At 44.7% G+C, this 15712-nt stretch overlaps 1 protein-coding gene across 6 annotated transcripts in view; it reads left to right on the top strand.

Moving 5' to 3' along the window:
* The first annotated feature begins 440 nt into the window (after positions 1–440).
* Positions 441–15712, top strand: part of JAM2 (junctional adhesion molecule 2) — a 55461-nt gene continuing 40189 nt past the window's right edge. For 5 of the 6 annotated variants that reach the window (XR_010561311.1, XM_065402008.1, XM_065402014.1 and 2 more), the window contains exon 1: positions 441–572. Coding sequence is in view for 3 of the 6 variants with exons in the window: in XM_065402008.1 (XP_065258080.1) it covers positions 518–572 (55 nt within the window). In the remaining 3 variants the exon portion in view is untranslated. Of the gene's footprint in view, positions 573–7251; positions 7395–15712 lie in introns of those variants that run through there. The other variant, XM_065402045.1, reaches the window with a different exon arrangement.

Here is a 15712-nt window from a genome sequence, read left to right on the forward strand (position 1 = left end):
CCATCAAAATTAACATGAATGTTCAGAGCTGCACGGAAGAAAACGGGGGCTGGAAAGTGGCTTGGTTTATCTATTGCAGCCGGGCAGTTCTGCAGCCAGAGTAGATGGGATTCCCGTTACAGCTGGAATGGACTCTCAGTTCATTTCAAGGTTGCCCTTCCCCACCACTGGCTCTGTGTGGCTGTGTCTCACCTCTTCTGCCTTGACAGCGGGGAGCCTGCGCTGTATGAGGACAACACTGACCGACATATAGAAGTGGCCCCAGTCCTTTCCGCTCCTTGGGACCGTCTTCCCCGAATCGTGACGGGCAGTGCTAGGACCCAGCAGAAACCTTCACACCCAGACTGGGCGGCTGCAGAGACACCTCCTCGCAACTCCCCGAGAAGCTGGAGAAGCCCCCGCTGGAGGGAGCCGGAGAGCCCCCGCCCCCGCCTGCAGGGCGCCGCGGGAGTCCCGCTGGCTGAGGCGCCCTGGGAGTTGCTCCAGCCACCTCGCGGGAAGCAGCTGGTGCTGGAAGATGGCGAGCCGCAGCCTCCTGCCGCTATTCCTCGGCACCTTGGGGGCTCTGTGCTGTAAGTGGCGCGTCTCTCCCCTCTCCGTTGTAGCCGGGCCCTGCTGGAGGGCAGGGCGCAGCCCCAGCCCCGCTGCTCGCGGCGTCCTTTGTTCGCCCGGCTGCCGGGGCTCGCTCGCCCCGCACAGCCCCGGGGCCGGGGCGGCTGTGTCTCCGGCGGGGAGCCAGCCAAGGGGCGGGGGTTGATCCCCTGGCTGTGTTGGGAGTCGGGACCCTGGTAGTGGCCCTGCCTCACTGCAAGGGGGAAGCAGGGACGGTCCGATCCCTCTGCGGGCTGGAGCGGGCCCCGAAGCGGGCTGCATCCCGTGCAAAGGGATGCGGGATTTGGAAAGGATGGAGCGGGGCTTATCGCTTGTGGTGACGGGATATCTTCTGCGCTAGTCCGTAATGCTGTTGGTCGGGCCAGTTTGGGGGGCGAGGAGCTGCTGACTCCTCCAGAAGGTGGCTGGGCTCCTTTCCTTCCAACCTGTTGCTTTAAGCTTCCCTTGGGAGCTCGGTGAAGACGACTTTGCATTGAGGGTGGGGGGACTCCTTGTTGAATGGAGAGGTGCATCGCCTTGGCGAGAGGAAGGCTTAACAGCAAATGGGATTTCACAGCCCCAAAGGAATCCTATCCATGCAGGGCTGGAAGGGACCTGGACTCCTGTCCAGCCCCCTGCGTTGAGGCAGGCCAAAGGAAACCTAGACCATCTCTGCCAAGTGTTTGTCCAGTCTGTTCTTTAAAAAATCTCTAATGATAGGGCTTCCACAACCACCCGTGGAAGCCTATTCCCGAGTTTAACTACCTTTACTGTTTAAAAAAAAAAAAGTTTTTCCTAATCTCTAATCTAAATCTCTGGTGCTGCAGATTAAACCTATTACTACTTGTACTACCTTTAGTGAACATGGACAACAATTGATCACTGTCCTCTTTATAAGGGACCTTAACATATTTGAAGACTATTAGCAGGCCCCTCCCAAGTCGTCTTTTCTCAAGACTAAACAGACCACATTATTTTAATCTTTTCTCATACATCAGGTCTTCTAAACCTTTCATCATTTTTGTTGCTCTCAGGTGGACTTTTTCCAATTTGTCCACATTTTCCCTAAAGTTTGATGCCCAGAATTGAACACAATACTCCAGCCGAGGTCTCACCACTGAGCAGAGTGAGACCCTTATCTCCCATGTCTTATCTGCACCTCAGAATGATATTAGCCTTCTTTGCAACTGTATCACATCCTTGACTCATTCTGTTTGTGGATCCACTATAACCCTGGATTCTTTTCAAAACTACTACTGCTTAGCCAGTTATTCCCATTTTGTAGCTGTGCATTTAATTTTTTTCTTTCCGAAGTATAGTACTTTGTACTTGTCTTCATTGAATTTCATTTTATTGACTTCAGACCAGTTCTCCAGTTTGTCATGGTTGTTTTTAATTCTAATTCTGTTCTCCAAAGTGCTTGCAATCCCTCCCAGTGTGGTATCATCTGCAAATTTTATAAGCATACTCTGTTATCTAAGTCATTAATGAAAATATTGAATAGTACTGAACCCCAGACAGACTCCTGTGAGACCCCACTAGATATGTCTTCCCAGTTTGACAGCGAACCATTGATAGCTACTCTTTGAGTACAATTTTTCATCCAGTTGTGGATCCACCTTATAATAATTTAATTTAGATCACATTTCCCTACTTTGCTTATGACAAGGTCATGTGGGACTATGTCAAAAGCCTTACTAAAGTCAAACTATATCACATCTACAGCTTCCCCCTCCACTAGGTAGTAATCCTGTCAAAGAAGGAAGTTAACTTGGGTGGTTGTTATTTACCTGGATTTGTCAAGAATAAACAAAAGCTCTTTGAGGCAAGGACTGACTTTTCTGTGTTTGTACAGCACCTAGCACAATGTGGTCCTGGTCCATGACTGGGGCTCCTAGGCACTACTGCAATAATAATAATTAATAATACCAAACCCTTGCCTGTAAAACCAGCCTGTTTGCCTGCATGTTTAGGGTCTCATACTGCACCCATCAATGTGGTATATTAGGTCTGGTCTATATTACAAAGTTAGGTTGATGTAAATCAACTTGTTTGTGCATGTGTCTCTGACTGATGTAAGTACCCTGTTATGGTGACGCAGTAAATGTCTGTTACTGTGGTCAGTAATCCAATACAAATATAATCTTTTCCAATACTGGGTCAGATTCTGCAGTCCTTTACCTCATGTTCCTTCAAATAGTTCTTCATGGGTGGACCTCTGAACTCTTGTGGAGTGCTATTGACTTCAGTAGAGCTTTGGATCAGGCCTCAAGTGCACAAAACGATTATTGTTTTCTTTGAGCCTAGGAGCAAAAGCCAAAATATGTATCCACCGTAGAAATAAAAACAAACAGCTTCAGTACAAATGGGGAGACTATGTACTGATTAAAAACATAGAACATATTGAAACTATTGTATGTAGCCTGTTAAGTAGGCTTGTTTCAAAGAAAGTTGTTCATTTGCCCCAGTAAGGCAGTTTTCAGGGTGTATTTTACAAAATAAAGAAGCGGTATTGGAGCTGAAATTTTTCTATGTCTGCAGAAAGTTTTAATTTATTATGTAAAACAAAGAAACCCCAAACTTTCCCTTGCAGTTTCAGAAACTTGACACAGTTCTATTGACAGCATGGCTCAAAAGGTAACTCTTTTTTAAAGCAAAACAGAAAGAGATGTAAATCAGGAAAAAAAATTGCCCTGCCCGAGGGCACACTGAACATAAACATGAGAAGTTGTAACATTGGAAAAGAAATCTTCAGATTAACAGTGTGTATGCAGCAAATTATGCCAAACATCTAATAAGAATGTATCATACATAGAACATATTTTACTGAATACCCTGTATTTTTGTATCATACATTTAATTTGTTTTGGTGTCTTCAACCTCTTCTCATTTTAGTGATTAGATCTGACATCTGTTTCTGAGGTTGTGTGTGGAAATAACATTTTGAACTGAAATGTGTATGTAGCAGAATCTCACTAATTCACAATGGCGACCTAGAGTGAGATAATCTAGCCCAGGTGTGGGCAAACTTTTTGGCCTGAGGGCCACATCTGGGTATGGAAATTGTATGGCGGGCCATAAATGCTCATGAAATTGGAGATTGGGGTGTGGAAGGGGGTGAGGGCTCTGGCTGGGAGTTTAGGCTCTGGGTTGGGGGTGCGCGTTCCAGGATGGGGCCAGAAATGAGGGGTTCAGGGTATGGGTTGGGGCAGGGGTTTGGGGTGTGGGGGAGGGGTGAGGGTTCCGACTGGGAGTGCAGGCTCTGGGATGGGGCTGGGGATGAAGGGTTTGGGGTGCAGGAGGATGCTCTGGGCTGGGACTGAGGGGTTCAGAGAGTGGGAGGGAGATCAGGGTTGGGGCAGGGGGTTGGGGCACAGGAGGAGGTCAGGAGGGCAGGCTTATCTCAAGCAGCTCCCAGAAGCAGTGGCATGTCTGCCCTCCAGCTCCTACGTGGAGGTGTGGTGTTGGCCGGGTGGCTCTGTGCACTGCCCTGTCCACAGGCGCCTCCCCTGGAGCTCCCATTGGCCACGGTTCCCAGCCAATGGGAGCTGCAGAGCCAGCGCTTGGGGCAGGGGCAGCATGCGAAGACCTGTGGCTGCCCCTACATGTAGGAGCCAGAGGGGGGACATGCTGCTGCTTCCGGGAGCCGCACTGAGCCACAACACACGTGGAGCGGGGCAAGCCTCTGACCCTGATCCCTGGCGGGAGCTCGAGGACCAAATTAAAAGGCCTGACAGTTTGTACTCTGATGGAGACCATGTGAGCTTCCTAAGCTGTGAGCTACCCATTGAGAATTTAAAAGGCCTGAAAGAATCCTTGAATGAGAATGAGCTGTGTTCATGGGGCAGTTATAAGGTCCAGGGGAATAAGTGCATTAATCTAGATGTGTAGTGGTAGTGATTGTGGAAAGATACCAATCAGGGCTTTAAATTCAGCCGGCGCTGTGTGAAGCAGAGCTCTAGTAAATATTTTTAAACCCGTGGGTCTAAAGCCCTGAGCCTTGGTGTGCCCCACGGGGCTGAAGCCCAGAACCCTGGATGGGGGTGAGAGGCTATGGGAAATACTGTATGAGAATTTAAGCTTTCGTACCAATGAATCTAAAAGTTTATCAGACCTTTTATAACGTTTCCAAAGTCCGATCAGTCTGATATTTTTTCCTCATGCTGGTGTAAATTAGGATTAACTGTATTGAAGTGAATGGAATTTCATTGGTGAAAACTAGTGAAACTGATAGGAAAATCAGGCCCTATATCTCCCTATGAGGACTTTACAAAGGCAGTATAGTGTCTTTGGCAAATGTTACAATGCATCATTCTGACCCTCCTAATTCAATTCTGAGTACGTTCAAAACACATATTCCCAGGTCTTGGAAAGCTCTAGTGCAGGGGTCTCAAACTCAGTTTACCTTAGGGCTAGTGCCAGTCCTCAAATCCTCCCAGCGGGCCAATAATGTCACTGAAGATGGTGTTCAGAAAAGAAAATGTTTATATTGTATTTTTTATTTCAGATTTCTTAGAAATAATAAAACTGTCATAAAACTTTATACAATTCTTCGCCTGCCAGAGAGTTTTTAGTGTTTGCCAGACACCTGGCAACTCTTCAGTTTTGTCAGTTTGTTGATTTTTGGCCTCAGTGACTAAGCAGTTGAAACCTTAAGGATTGCAGCAAAGTGTGCATCAGATAGTTGTGTCCGGTATTTTGACTGACTTTTTTCCCCAATGAATATAAATGACGCTGCCTCCCTGTCTGACTCTGCCCTCTCTGTCCCTCTCCCCCAGCCAATGGAAGCTGTGGGGTGGGGGGGGTGCCTGCAGCAGACATTGCGGGCAGCATGGCTGCATGCATCTCTCCTCTGCGGGCTGCAGTGGGGAGGTTCTTGGGCCACAGATGGCCCGCGGGCTGGGACTTTGAGACCCCTGCCCTAGTGCAAAGGACCATTTTCAAGAATCTTTGACAGGTTTCAGAGTAGCAGCCATGTTAGTCTGTATCCGCAAAAAGAACAGGAGTACTTGTGGCACCTTAGAGACTAACAAATTTATTAGAGCATAAGCTTATGCTCTAATAAATTTGTTAGTCTCTAAGGTGCCACAAGTACTCCTGTTCTTTTTAAGAATCTTTGAATGAGCCAAATACGGAGTTTCTGTGCCAAAACATCCTGGAGATAAAATGACACACAAGCATAAGAATTTATGAAAGATGATTTACACCTAGTTTCCAATATCCATATCTCAAACAAATTGTTTCATTCACATAAAATTTGCCAAGAAATATCTCATAGGGTCACACATGCAAAATTTTGAATTACAGCAATGGCATAGTACAGGGAACAGCAACATTCGGCACGCGACCCGCCAGGATAAGCCCCCTAGTGGGGCGGGCTGGGCCAGTTTGTTTACCTGCCGCGTCCGCAGGTTTGGCCGATCGCGGCTCCCTCTGGCCGCGGTTTGCCGCTCCAGGCCAATGGGGGCTGCCGGAAGCGGCGCGGGCTGAGGGATGTGCTGGCTGCAGCTTCCCGCAGCCCCCATTGGCTTGCAGTGGCGAACCGTGGCCAGTGGGAGCCACGATCGGCTGAACCTGCAGACGCGGCAGGTAAACAAACCGGCCCGGCCCACCAGCGGGCTTACCCTGGCGAGCCGCATGCCAAAGGTTGCCAATCCCTGGCATAGTATTTACCATAGGTGGTTTTACCTGGTAAAATCATAGTTTTTTACCAACCTGTGAAAAAACTAGTTAGTCCCAGTGTAAGGCATTCTCTATTTTAAATTTTTTTTAATGTACACCATATTACAGGGCTTTGGAGTGGAGCCCGGAGTTGGAGCACGGACCAGTACGTTTTTGCCCGGTGCCGGAGCGGAGCAATTCAAAAATTTGATTTTGATCTTGTCAAGTGAAATTAGCCAACCTAATGCACATCTATATGTAACCAAATTGTTGACATCTTGTTCCAACTCACTTCTGACACTTTGCATCTTTTTCCCATTGTCTGTCAGGTAACTCTTAACAACACTACTTTACGGGTCATTTGCTAATGCCTTGACTTCCCCTGACACTGTAACACAGTACTTTCCAGTCTTATTGCTTTCAGTGTCAACCGCTGATACATAAACCTCAGTTTTCTCTAACTGCACACAGTTCATTGGAATAATGTGCACAGCCATCTTGTGTTAATGTAACTGCTTTTCTGTGTAATCTGTTGCATGCTTCTATCCTCAAGCTATCAGTAACTGCATCTAACAGTTCACCAGCTATCTGCTTTTGATTGGGTGCTTTGTAATCTGGCTTTAGGCAACTAATCAGCAGCCCTCACAGTGGATTTTCCAACTGCAAGATGACTTCCCACTGTCTGGTAGCAACTTGGAGTTGCAAGTTTCCACAGTGCGATCACGACTCGTGCCTCCACTGTCAGTGCAGCTCTCATGCTGGTGTTCCTGCGCTGGATGGCTGGGGTGAGCTCAGCACACAGATTCAGGAATGTGGCCTTGCGCATCCAAAACTTCTGCAGCCACTGCTTGTCATCCCACACCTGCAATGTGATGTGATCCCCTTAGTCAGTGCTTGTTTCTCAGACCCAGAAGCAGCACTCCACTGTTTGCAGCTGCTCCATGAATGCCACCGACAATCTTGAATTGTGTTCCACAGCAATCTGACCTCCAGGAGATCATCTTGTTCCCTGCTGCTCTTCTTGTGGCTCTGCAAATACCAGAGGTCTGTGCGTCCCATGTTTGAAACGCACGTGACAGTAGGGCAGAGCTGTACAAACTCCATGCTTCTGTCAGAGATGACAAACAAGAAGTCCCATGCAGGTTTGTGGGATTTTCAAAATAGTCATGGATAGAGATAGCATTATGGGGTGGAGAAAGTTGCATGATAGGAACTTGACCCCTCAGTCCCAGGGTTGACCCCTGTGTGACTCTTTGCATTGTCCTAACTTACCAAAAGATAGTGTATGGGACTGTGGTGGTTTGCACATTGGGATACCTACCCATGGTGCACCATATTGGGCATCGAAACAAGCTCTCTTGGTGAGTACGCAGAACACCGATGCAAGGAACCAAATATGCAAGCGCAAAAGCGGTATACTAAATGTGGCAGCTTCATGCTGACATAACTTGTGTCGGCAAAAGTTTGTAGCATAAATATGCCCTCATTCTCTTTCCTGTGCAGGTATTGACATCCTACTAAGGATCTGGCACATATATTCTGTGACCTGGCTTGGATGATGCAATTTATGAGTGTAGCGAAGTCGAGAGACACCAGCGTGGCGCCTCCTGCTGGTCATCTTAGGAATTAGCTCTTTTCCAGCATACAGAGCGCCCTCTTCTGGCCGGTGTCTCGCCTGCCGCTTGCCCCGTGTCCCTCCCGGGCCCCAGTGCCCTTTACCTCAGGATTCTGCCCCAGCAGTACCCTCACGCTCTGGGTCTCCCCTCCCAGGGGAACCCCCAACCCTCTAAACCCACCTTGCATCAGTGGCTACTGTCAGTCATCATCTACCCCCCCTCACTGGGGCAGACTGCAGTCTGTAATGGCCACTCATCATTGGCAAGGGGTTAGGACCTGCTGCCTTTACCTATTCCCAGGTTATATCTCTGCAGCCCCAGTACCTCTGTAGGCCGCCCCACTACAATGAGAAAAATATATGAGCAACTGAAACTCTTTTTATTTACAGGAACAATTCTATCAGGGTTTTTTTCCCACAAAAGTTTGAGACTGTTTTGAATAAACCAGTGGTTCTCAAAGCCGGTCTGCCGCTTGTTCAGGGAAAGCTCCCGGCGGGCCTGGCCGGTTTGTTTACCTGCCACGTCCACAGGTTCGGCCGATCGCGGCTCCCACTGGCCACGGTTCATCGCTCCAGGCCAATGGGGGCTGCGGGAAGTGGCGCAGGCCGAGAGATGTGCTGGCCGCCCTTCCCGCAGCCCCCATTGGCCTGGAGCGATGAACCGCGGCCAGTGGGAGCCGCGATCGGCCGAACCTGTGGACGTGGCAGGTAAACAAACCGGCCCGGCCTGCCGGGAGCTTTCCCTGAACAAGTGGTGGACTGGCTTTGAGAACCACTGGAATAAACTACTGTGTTTTTTCTTGAGCAGGATGATACAAAGGGTTTCCTAAAAGCAAAGCTCACCTTTTTATGGCAGGGAAATAAGTTTGAAAATCATTAGTATTTTATTTTGAACTCATTCCTCCTAGAAATGTTGGAAGTTTAGTGTGTAAGAATAAATGTCTTCCCTCTTTCTTCATTTTAGTTTTTGATTTAATAATTATTCCCCAACAAGAAACATTTGTTGATTTCACACATATCCAGTAGAAGATTTAGTATAACTGCTTTCATTCACATCCTTTCAGTTTGGATGCATTGGCCAACATGAAACAGTAATAGAAATTCTAGTTTGTATTTTCATTATGTACTACAGTCCTGTCACCTTAATTTCATGTCCTGAAAGGGATATCTTGCCTGGCAGGAGGAATTCTGTTGAATAATGTTGCATTCCTGTTTACAACCACTGACCAAAGCATGTTATTCCTTCTGGACAGATAGAATTTTAAAGCTATAAGAGTTATGAGTGAAATAGTTTTGTAAAATGAGATTGGCCAGGTTACCCTATTCTGGGGGGAAAAGCCTACAAGAGAAATTTCTGTGAGGATCCCTCAGTTCTGCTGGAGGAGCATAGTTTCCTTTCTCCTCTCTGTGCCTTGCAGTATAGACTGCAAGACCATGCCCCACACCTCCATCCCCAGAAACCTCCACTGAACCCCAGGGATCTGAGAGTATCCTGGCGCATCGTCTGGAAGTCAGGGCCACCTGCATAGAGGTCTGCTCAAATTCTGTGCCCCCACCATGACCTGTCCTGCTCCCTAGCCCAAGAGAATCCCTGCTCTGGAAGGGGGTTCAGCAGAAAAGGTAACAACACACAAAGGTAACTATGTTATCTTAGTAAGCTATCCCCTGTACAGAAGAGGGATGATATGCGTGTCCTACTGGTCCCAGTCCAACATCTGCCTTCCCCTGCTCAGACCTTTGGCCCTATAGAGGTGGCTGACCCCATTGCCTACTGTGCATAGATCTGGAGATGGTAGAGCCACGCATAGAGGGAACCCTCTGCATGCAAATCGCTGGAATACAGTTTCACCTCCAGCCCCCTTGTTTCTGAGGCATAGGCACAAGGGAACAGAATTAAGGCTGAATGTTCAACCTTCACTTTTGCAGTTTCCTTACCCAAGGAGCTTGTTTGTGTCCTCCCCCCCCCGCCCCCCCCCGTTTTATGTTGCAATAACACATGCTTTTTGTTGGTGCAAGGAATATGTATTATGTTAATTCCGGATGTTTTCTTCCAGACTCTTCATCTTTCTTATGTCAAATCTACTAAATAATATTTTTTTTAAATCTTTTAAAAATATACAGTATGTTTATATATGGCTTCCTCTGTGGATCCTACTGAGAATTAGCTTCTTGGTATGCCCCAGTTCAGTGAGACAGGACCCTCTGCATTGTGTGAGATATTCTAGTTATAGAAACCATACACAATCCCCTTTTAGAACTAATTTTAAAATTGCCTTTCATTTCATAGGACTATATCTTATGTCTAGGACCAGATATATCCATATAACCTTGTATGCTATCATTCTTCCTGTTGAGAAATACACTCTCTTCAGTGGTAATGTAGATTGAATTTTCCTTGTGAGAGATGAATTTTGAGACCAGTTCTTTAGCCCTGAGCTAGGCTGTCTATTTAGTGTGGCTGACTGACCTGCAGAAAGACGTAGTATGATGGAATTTCAGGGCATATTATATAAAATAAGTAAATCCCAACCCTAATCTAATAACCTTTCATCTCTCTTTCAAACCAAAATATCCACTAAACAATAGCCTGTCCATCCACTTTCAGCAGATCCTGTTTCTCAAATCAGTGAGCCATTTTAGAAACTTTTTTTTTTAACATAAAGGGGGGAGGTTTTATTTGGCCTCGTTCCCTAACAAACAGATAAGTCCTGTTTAACACGCTTATCTAAAGGAAAACAAAAATACATTCAGAATGGCAACTGTTCACACAGTCCATGAAGCTGTTTTTTGCTGCCAGCAACTGACACATCATTTATGTCTGTTATGGGAGACCATCTGTATATGCCAAGGCTGTATGGAATGCTTAGTGAAGATCTATTCTGAAAAGTTACGATAGCAGAAATAGAATTTTCTTTAATGAGTAGATCTGCTACTCATCTAAGATCTGCTTAATGTAGTGAAAGAATTAAGGGTTTTTTCCCTGCCTGACAATCTTGTGGAACAGACACAGATTTGGGAGAGATGACTTCTGCATCAACAAAATTAATAACGAAATTCCAGTGTCGTGTCTTCATGATTAATTGTGTTTAATTTTGTTAACTGATCAAATTTGATATGTAAATTGAAAGACAATAAATGCAGCTCTTTTTTTTTTTTTTTTTTCAAATTCATTTTTCAGAGGGAATCTGAACTTTTAAGGTTTACTTCCTGATTCAGAGTTCTGCCTTTTGGAATTTCATTTCCATCCTATTTACCAAGAAACTTTTGGTTCTAGCAATGTAATTCTGCAAAAGAGGCTGCTTTGTCTCCCTACTGGTTAGCAAGGCAGACCTCCTTATGTGGTAACCTTTATCACCGAAAGCTTGGTTCAGAAATCATGGACTTTATAATTAAGCCAGTTAAATAATTCACTTTGTCTGTCTTACTCTGTTGTACACCTGCTGGGTTTTATTTGAGACATTATTTTATTTAACCCTAAGTCAGTTTACCAGTTAACTTTATGATCAGTGGTCCAGTTCATTTGTTTTCAGTTTATACAATATACCTCTACCCCAATATAACGCTGTCCTCGGGAGCCAAAAAATCTTACCGTGTTATAGGTGAAACCACGTTATATCGAACTTGCTTTGATCCGCCGGAGTGCACAGGCCCCCCCCCCCCCCCCCGGAGCCCTGCTTTACCGCGTTGTATCCGAATTCGTGTTATATCGGGTCACATTATATCGGGTTGGGGTGTAGTTGCTTTGAGGGCAGAGAGGGAAGAAATAGCACTTCAAGACAATTCAAGGTAATATAGTAACCACAGTAGTTGCTGATCTATTAGTGAGGTTGTATGTTAAGTAGAACTTTTAAAAAAAAAAAGTGTGGGGGGTTCCATTTCTCCCCACTTGCATCAATTTGTTGACTAGCTCAAAGATTAAGAAACATAGGTCATCCTATATTCCCCTCTTGTCCATTCCATTTGTTTTTCTTTACCTGTTGTCTCTCCTCGTATACTTGATCCTCACGGTTTTTACAATCTGCCTTTTTATTCCATGTTTGTACAGTGCCTACCACAATAGGCCCCAATCCCTAACTGGAGCTTCTACCTGCTCCTTTGACACAAATTAATAATAAGAAGAAGAAGAATAGCAGTGAGTCCTCTGAAACTGGCATGTGAAAAGGAATGTGGTTTTAACAAATGGATAGGACAAAAGAAATAAACATTAGGATCTGGACTAAAGTTAGCAATTGGAGGATTACCTCATGCTTAAGCGTAACCCTTGAACTACAAACACCCATATGTGGATACTCCAGTTATACTAGAACACATACTTTTCTGAGACTTGCACTGTGGATACTGGGCCAGGGAAAAAAGCTCAGACAGCTTTGGAACTGCAGGCTAGACAAAAAATATCCTGCCATGTCAGATTTTTTACTGTCTTAAAACTCTTATTTATTTTAACTTAAATTTAGTGCCAGGCTAGCAGTGCTCTATAAAATTGCCCATAACACATGATTTAAATTAAAACTACCTGAACTGTAGTGGGAGCAGCAGTATGGTTAAACCCAAGCCCTCAAAAATCATGAGGTTGGCAGAAAAGCATGAGATTTTTAAACAATAATAAATATATTGGGCTCTTTTTCTTTATCTTCTGACTTGTAAGCATTTAGGCTTCACTTGCTTCATGTTTTCAAGCATTTCTCTACAACTATGAGAGCTAAAAACTGAAAAAGAAAGCGAGAAAGAGAACTGAGATTTTCATGCAATCTCTTGCTTCCAAGAGCTAGGGCTTTAGGGAAAATGCCAAATATCATGAGTGTGCCAACAAAATTGTGAGAGTTGGCAACACCTCTGAAAGAGAACCTGAGCTCCGGGGAGTCAGAGTCAGGGGTACACAATGACAGGAGGGCAAGCTCTTGTGTATAGCAGAGCTGCAGTTTTCCTCCCCAGTTTATACGAAAGGAAGACTAACAAGAGCCATAGTGAGCCCAGAGAGAATCAGAGAGTGTGAAATGTACAAAGCCCTGCTGCAGGCATTCTGATGGACAGAAAGAGATGTTCTTTTGTAACTTTTGTAATGTGATTACTTAAAGCCCCTCTTGAGTGCCTTTTAAAATACTACCACATTAAAAGGACATCAAGTTGAAATCCTCCTTCTCCTCCCTGGCTCTGTAGACTATGGAGCTCCTTGGCTGATCTCACAATTTGCTCCCTCCTCTTTCTGTCAAGTGCATACTTTTTCCATTGATGATAATTCACATTAAGAGCTACTAGGTCTTGCTCAGTCTTATCACTCCTCCTCCTCCTTGGTCGGCCGCAAGGCTGGATACCATAAGGATGTCCTTCCAAGAGACACTTAACTGGTCTGTCTTCTGTCATCCTAACTCCATGTCCTGCCCACTGAAGTTGTTGGGATTTCACTACATTTACTTAATCTCCCGCAGTTCCAGTTACTGGCCCAAAACTTCATCTCAACACTTCATCTCAAAGGTATTTAGCTGTACCCAGGTCTCTCATCGATATAAAACAACAGGCCTTGTAAGTGGTCTTGAATATCTGAAGCTTGGTCTTTCTCAGGTTTTTTTGGAGCTGAAAATTCTCGGCAGAGAAAAGTAAACAGGTATTTCTGCTCTGCAACCATGCCTTCGAATCTAGTCAAATTGAAAAGGGAAAAGAGGATTTAAAAACAACTTTAAGTAGTATAAACCTGCTTCTCTCTCCTGCTGTCAGGTTTTGTGGTTTTACAGTCATTTCAGTTTAAGAATAGCATATTTTAATTTATCTTAATCCTATTCTAATCAATTTAAACTAAACCCAAATAAACCTCTCAAGATGAAATAAGCATGTCCACCAAGCCGTTTGCACAAATTTAACTAAATCAGTTTTAAATGCCACCTTTAGGTAAACTGCACAACTTTGCATATTGAAAAGCCCTGACTGTTCAAGGGAAACAGTACTACACAAAGTGCTGTCAAATGTTCACAGAAGACAAACTAGGAAAAATAATATTAGGCGGTATGTTTAAAAATAGTAAGCAAATCATTTTCAGATAGAAGTGGGCAGCTTTATTTATTTATTTAAATTGACAGTGCCCCTTTTAACTTGTACATATCTGGTTGTCAGTACCTTGTTTAGGAACAAAGTGCTGTTAACCGCCATATTCAATAGATGCTGCCTCTTTTCTCCCTCCTCTCCCTCCCAGTTTCTTCCCATGTCATTGCTATGTAACATAGCTATTCAACTAAGGTCTATTACATGGGGCCCAAGCCTGCGAACACTCACCTGAGTAAAGTGTGACGTTGTGCAGTCTACATGGTTTTATAAAAACATGACAATAAGTGAATATAATGTAACTGGGATAGTTTTATAAAAAATTTGATAATAAGTGACTATAATGCAAATGGAATATGCTTTGTGCAAAAGGTCTCTTGTAAGGTATCATTACAAAGCTTATAATCTACTGAGTGTGATTAACCTATTTGTAGAAATGTACCACTCTTGTATCTAAAACTAAAAATATAAAATGTAACTCTGAGGGCCTATTGTAATTATGTAAAGTGTGGGCCATTAATGATGGTTTGGAATCTTGATGACTCCCATTGTCTGCAGATGGCTGTTTACCTGTGAGTCTCCCTGTATATGTGTGTGCTGGCAAGTGAGTAATGAAGTCTTGCAGTGACATGTGATCATGTCACCTGAACTGGAATCCATCTTTAACCTGGTGCTTTTCCAGTGAGGGGGGGGGGGGTGGAAACCCAGAGGGACAAAGGGTTCCCGCCTTATGCAAAAGATATATAAAGGGGTGGAAGAGAACAGAGAGGGAGGGGAGCCATCATGGAGAATCCCCTAGCTAACACCTAAGCTGGAACAAGAGCTGTACCAGGGGAAAGAATTGTGCCCAGGCCTGGAAGGTGTCCAGTCTGAGAAAAACTTACTGAAGCATCTCTGAGGGTGAGATTATCTGTATTTAGTTTGATTAGGCATAGATTTGCGCATTTTATTTTATTTTGCTTGTGACTTACTTTGTTCTGTCTGTTACTACTTGGAACTACTTAAATCCTACTGTTTGTATTTAATAAAATCACTTTTTATTTAGTAACTTACTCAGAGTATGTATTAATACCTGAGGGAGCAAACAACTGTGCATATCTTTCTATCAGTGTTATAGAGGGCGAACAATTTATGAGTTTGCCCTGCATAAGCTTTATGCAGGGTAAAACGGATTTATCTGGGTTTAGACCCCATTGGGAGTTGGGCATCTGAGTGCTAAAGACAAGCACACTCCTGTGAGCTGGTTTCAGGTAAACTTGCAGCTTTGGGACAAGTGATTCAGACCCTGGGCCTGTGTTGGAGCCGGACAGGAGTGGCTGGCTCAGCAAGACAGGGTGCTGGAATCCTGAGCTGGCAGGGAAAACAGAAGCAGGGGTAGTCTTTGCACATTGGGTGGCAGCTCCCAAGGGGGTTTCTGTGATCCAACCCGTCACAGTGGCGTAGTCGAGCAGGATCTGTGCACAGCTGATTGCTTTAAGATACTTGTGACGTTGTGCAGTCTACATGGTTTTATAAAAACATGACAATAAGTGAATATAATGTAACTGGGATAGTTTTATAAAAAAATTGATAATAAGTGACTATAATGCAAATGGAATATGCTTTGTGCAAAAGGTCTCTTGTAAGGTATCATTACAAAGCTCATAATCTACTGAGTGTGATCAACCTATTTGTAGAAATGTACCACTCTTGTATCTAAAACTAAAAACTGTGACGGGTTGGATCACAGAAACCCCCTTGGGAGCTGCCACCCAATGTGCAAAGACTACCCCTGCTTCTGTTTTCCCTGCCAGCTCAGGATTCCAGCACCCT

Source organism: Emys orbicularis, chromosome 1, assembly GCF_028017835.1.
Source record: "Emys orbicularis isolate rEmyOrb1 chromosome 1, rEmyOrb1.hap1, whole genome shotgun sequence".
In the NCBI taxonomy this organism is placed as follows: domain Eukaryota; kingdom Metazoa; phylum Chordata; order Testudines; family Emydidae; genus Emys; species Emys orbicularis.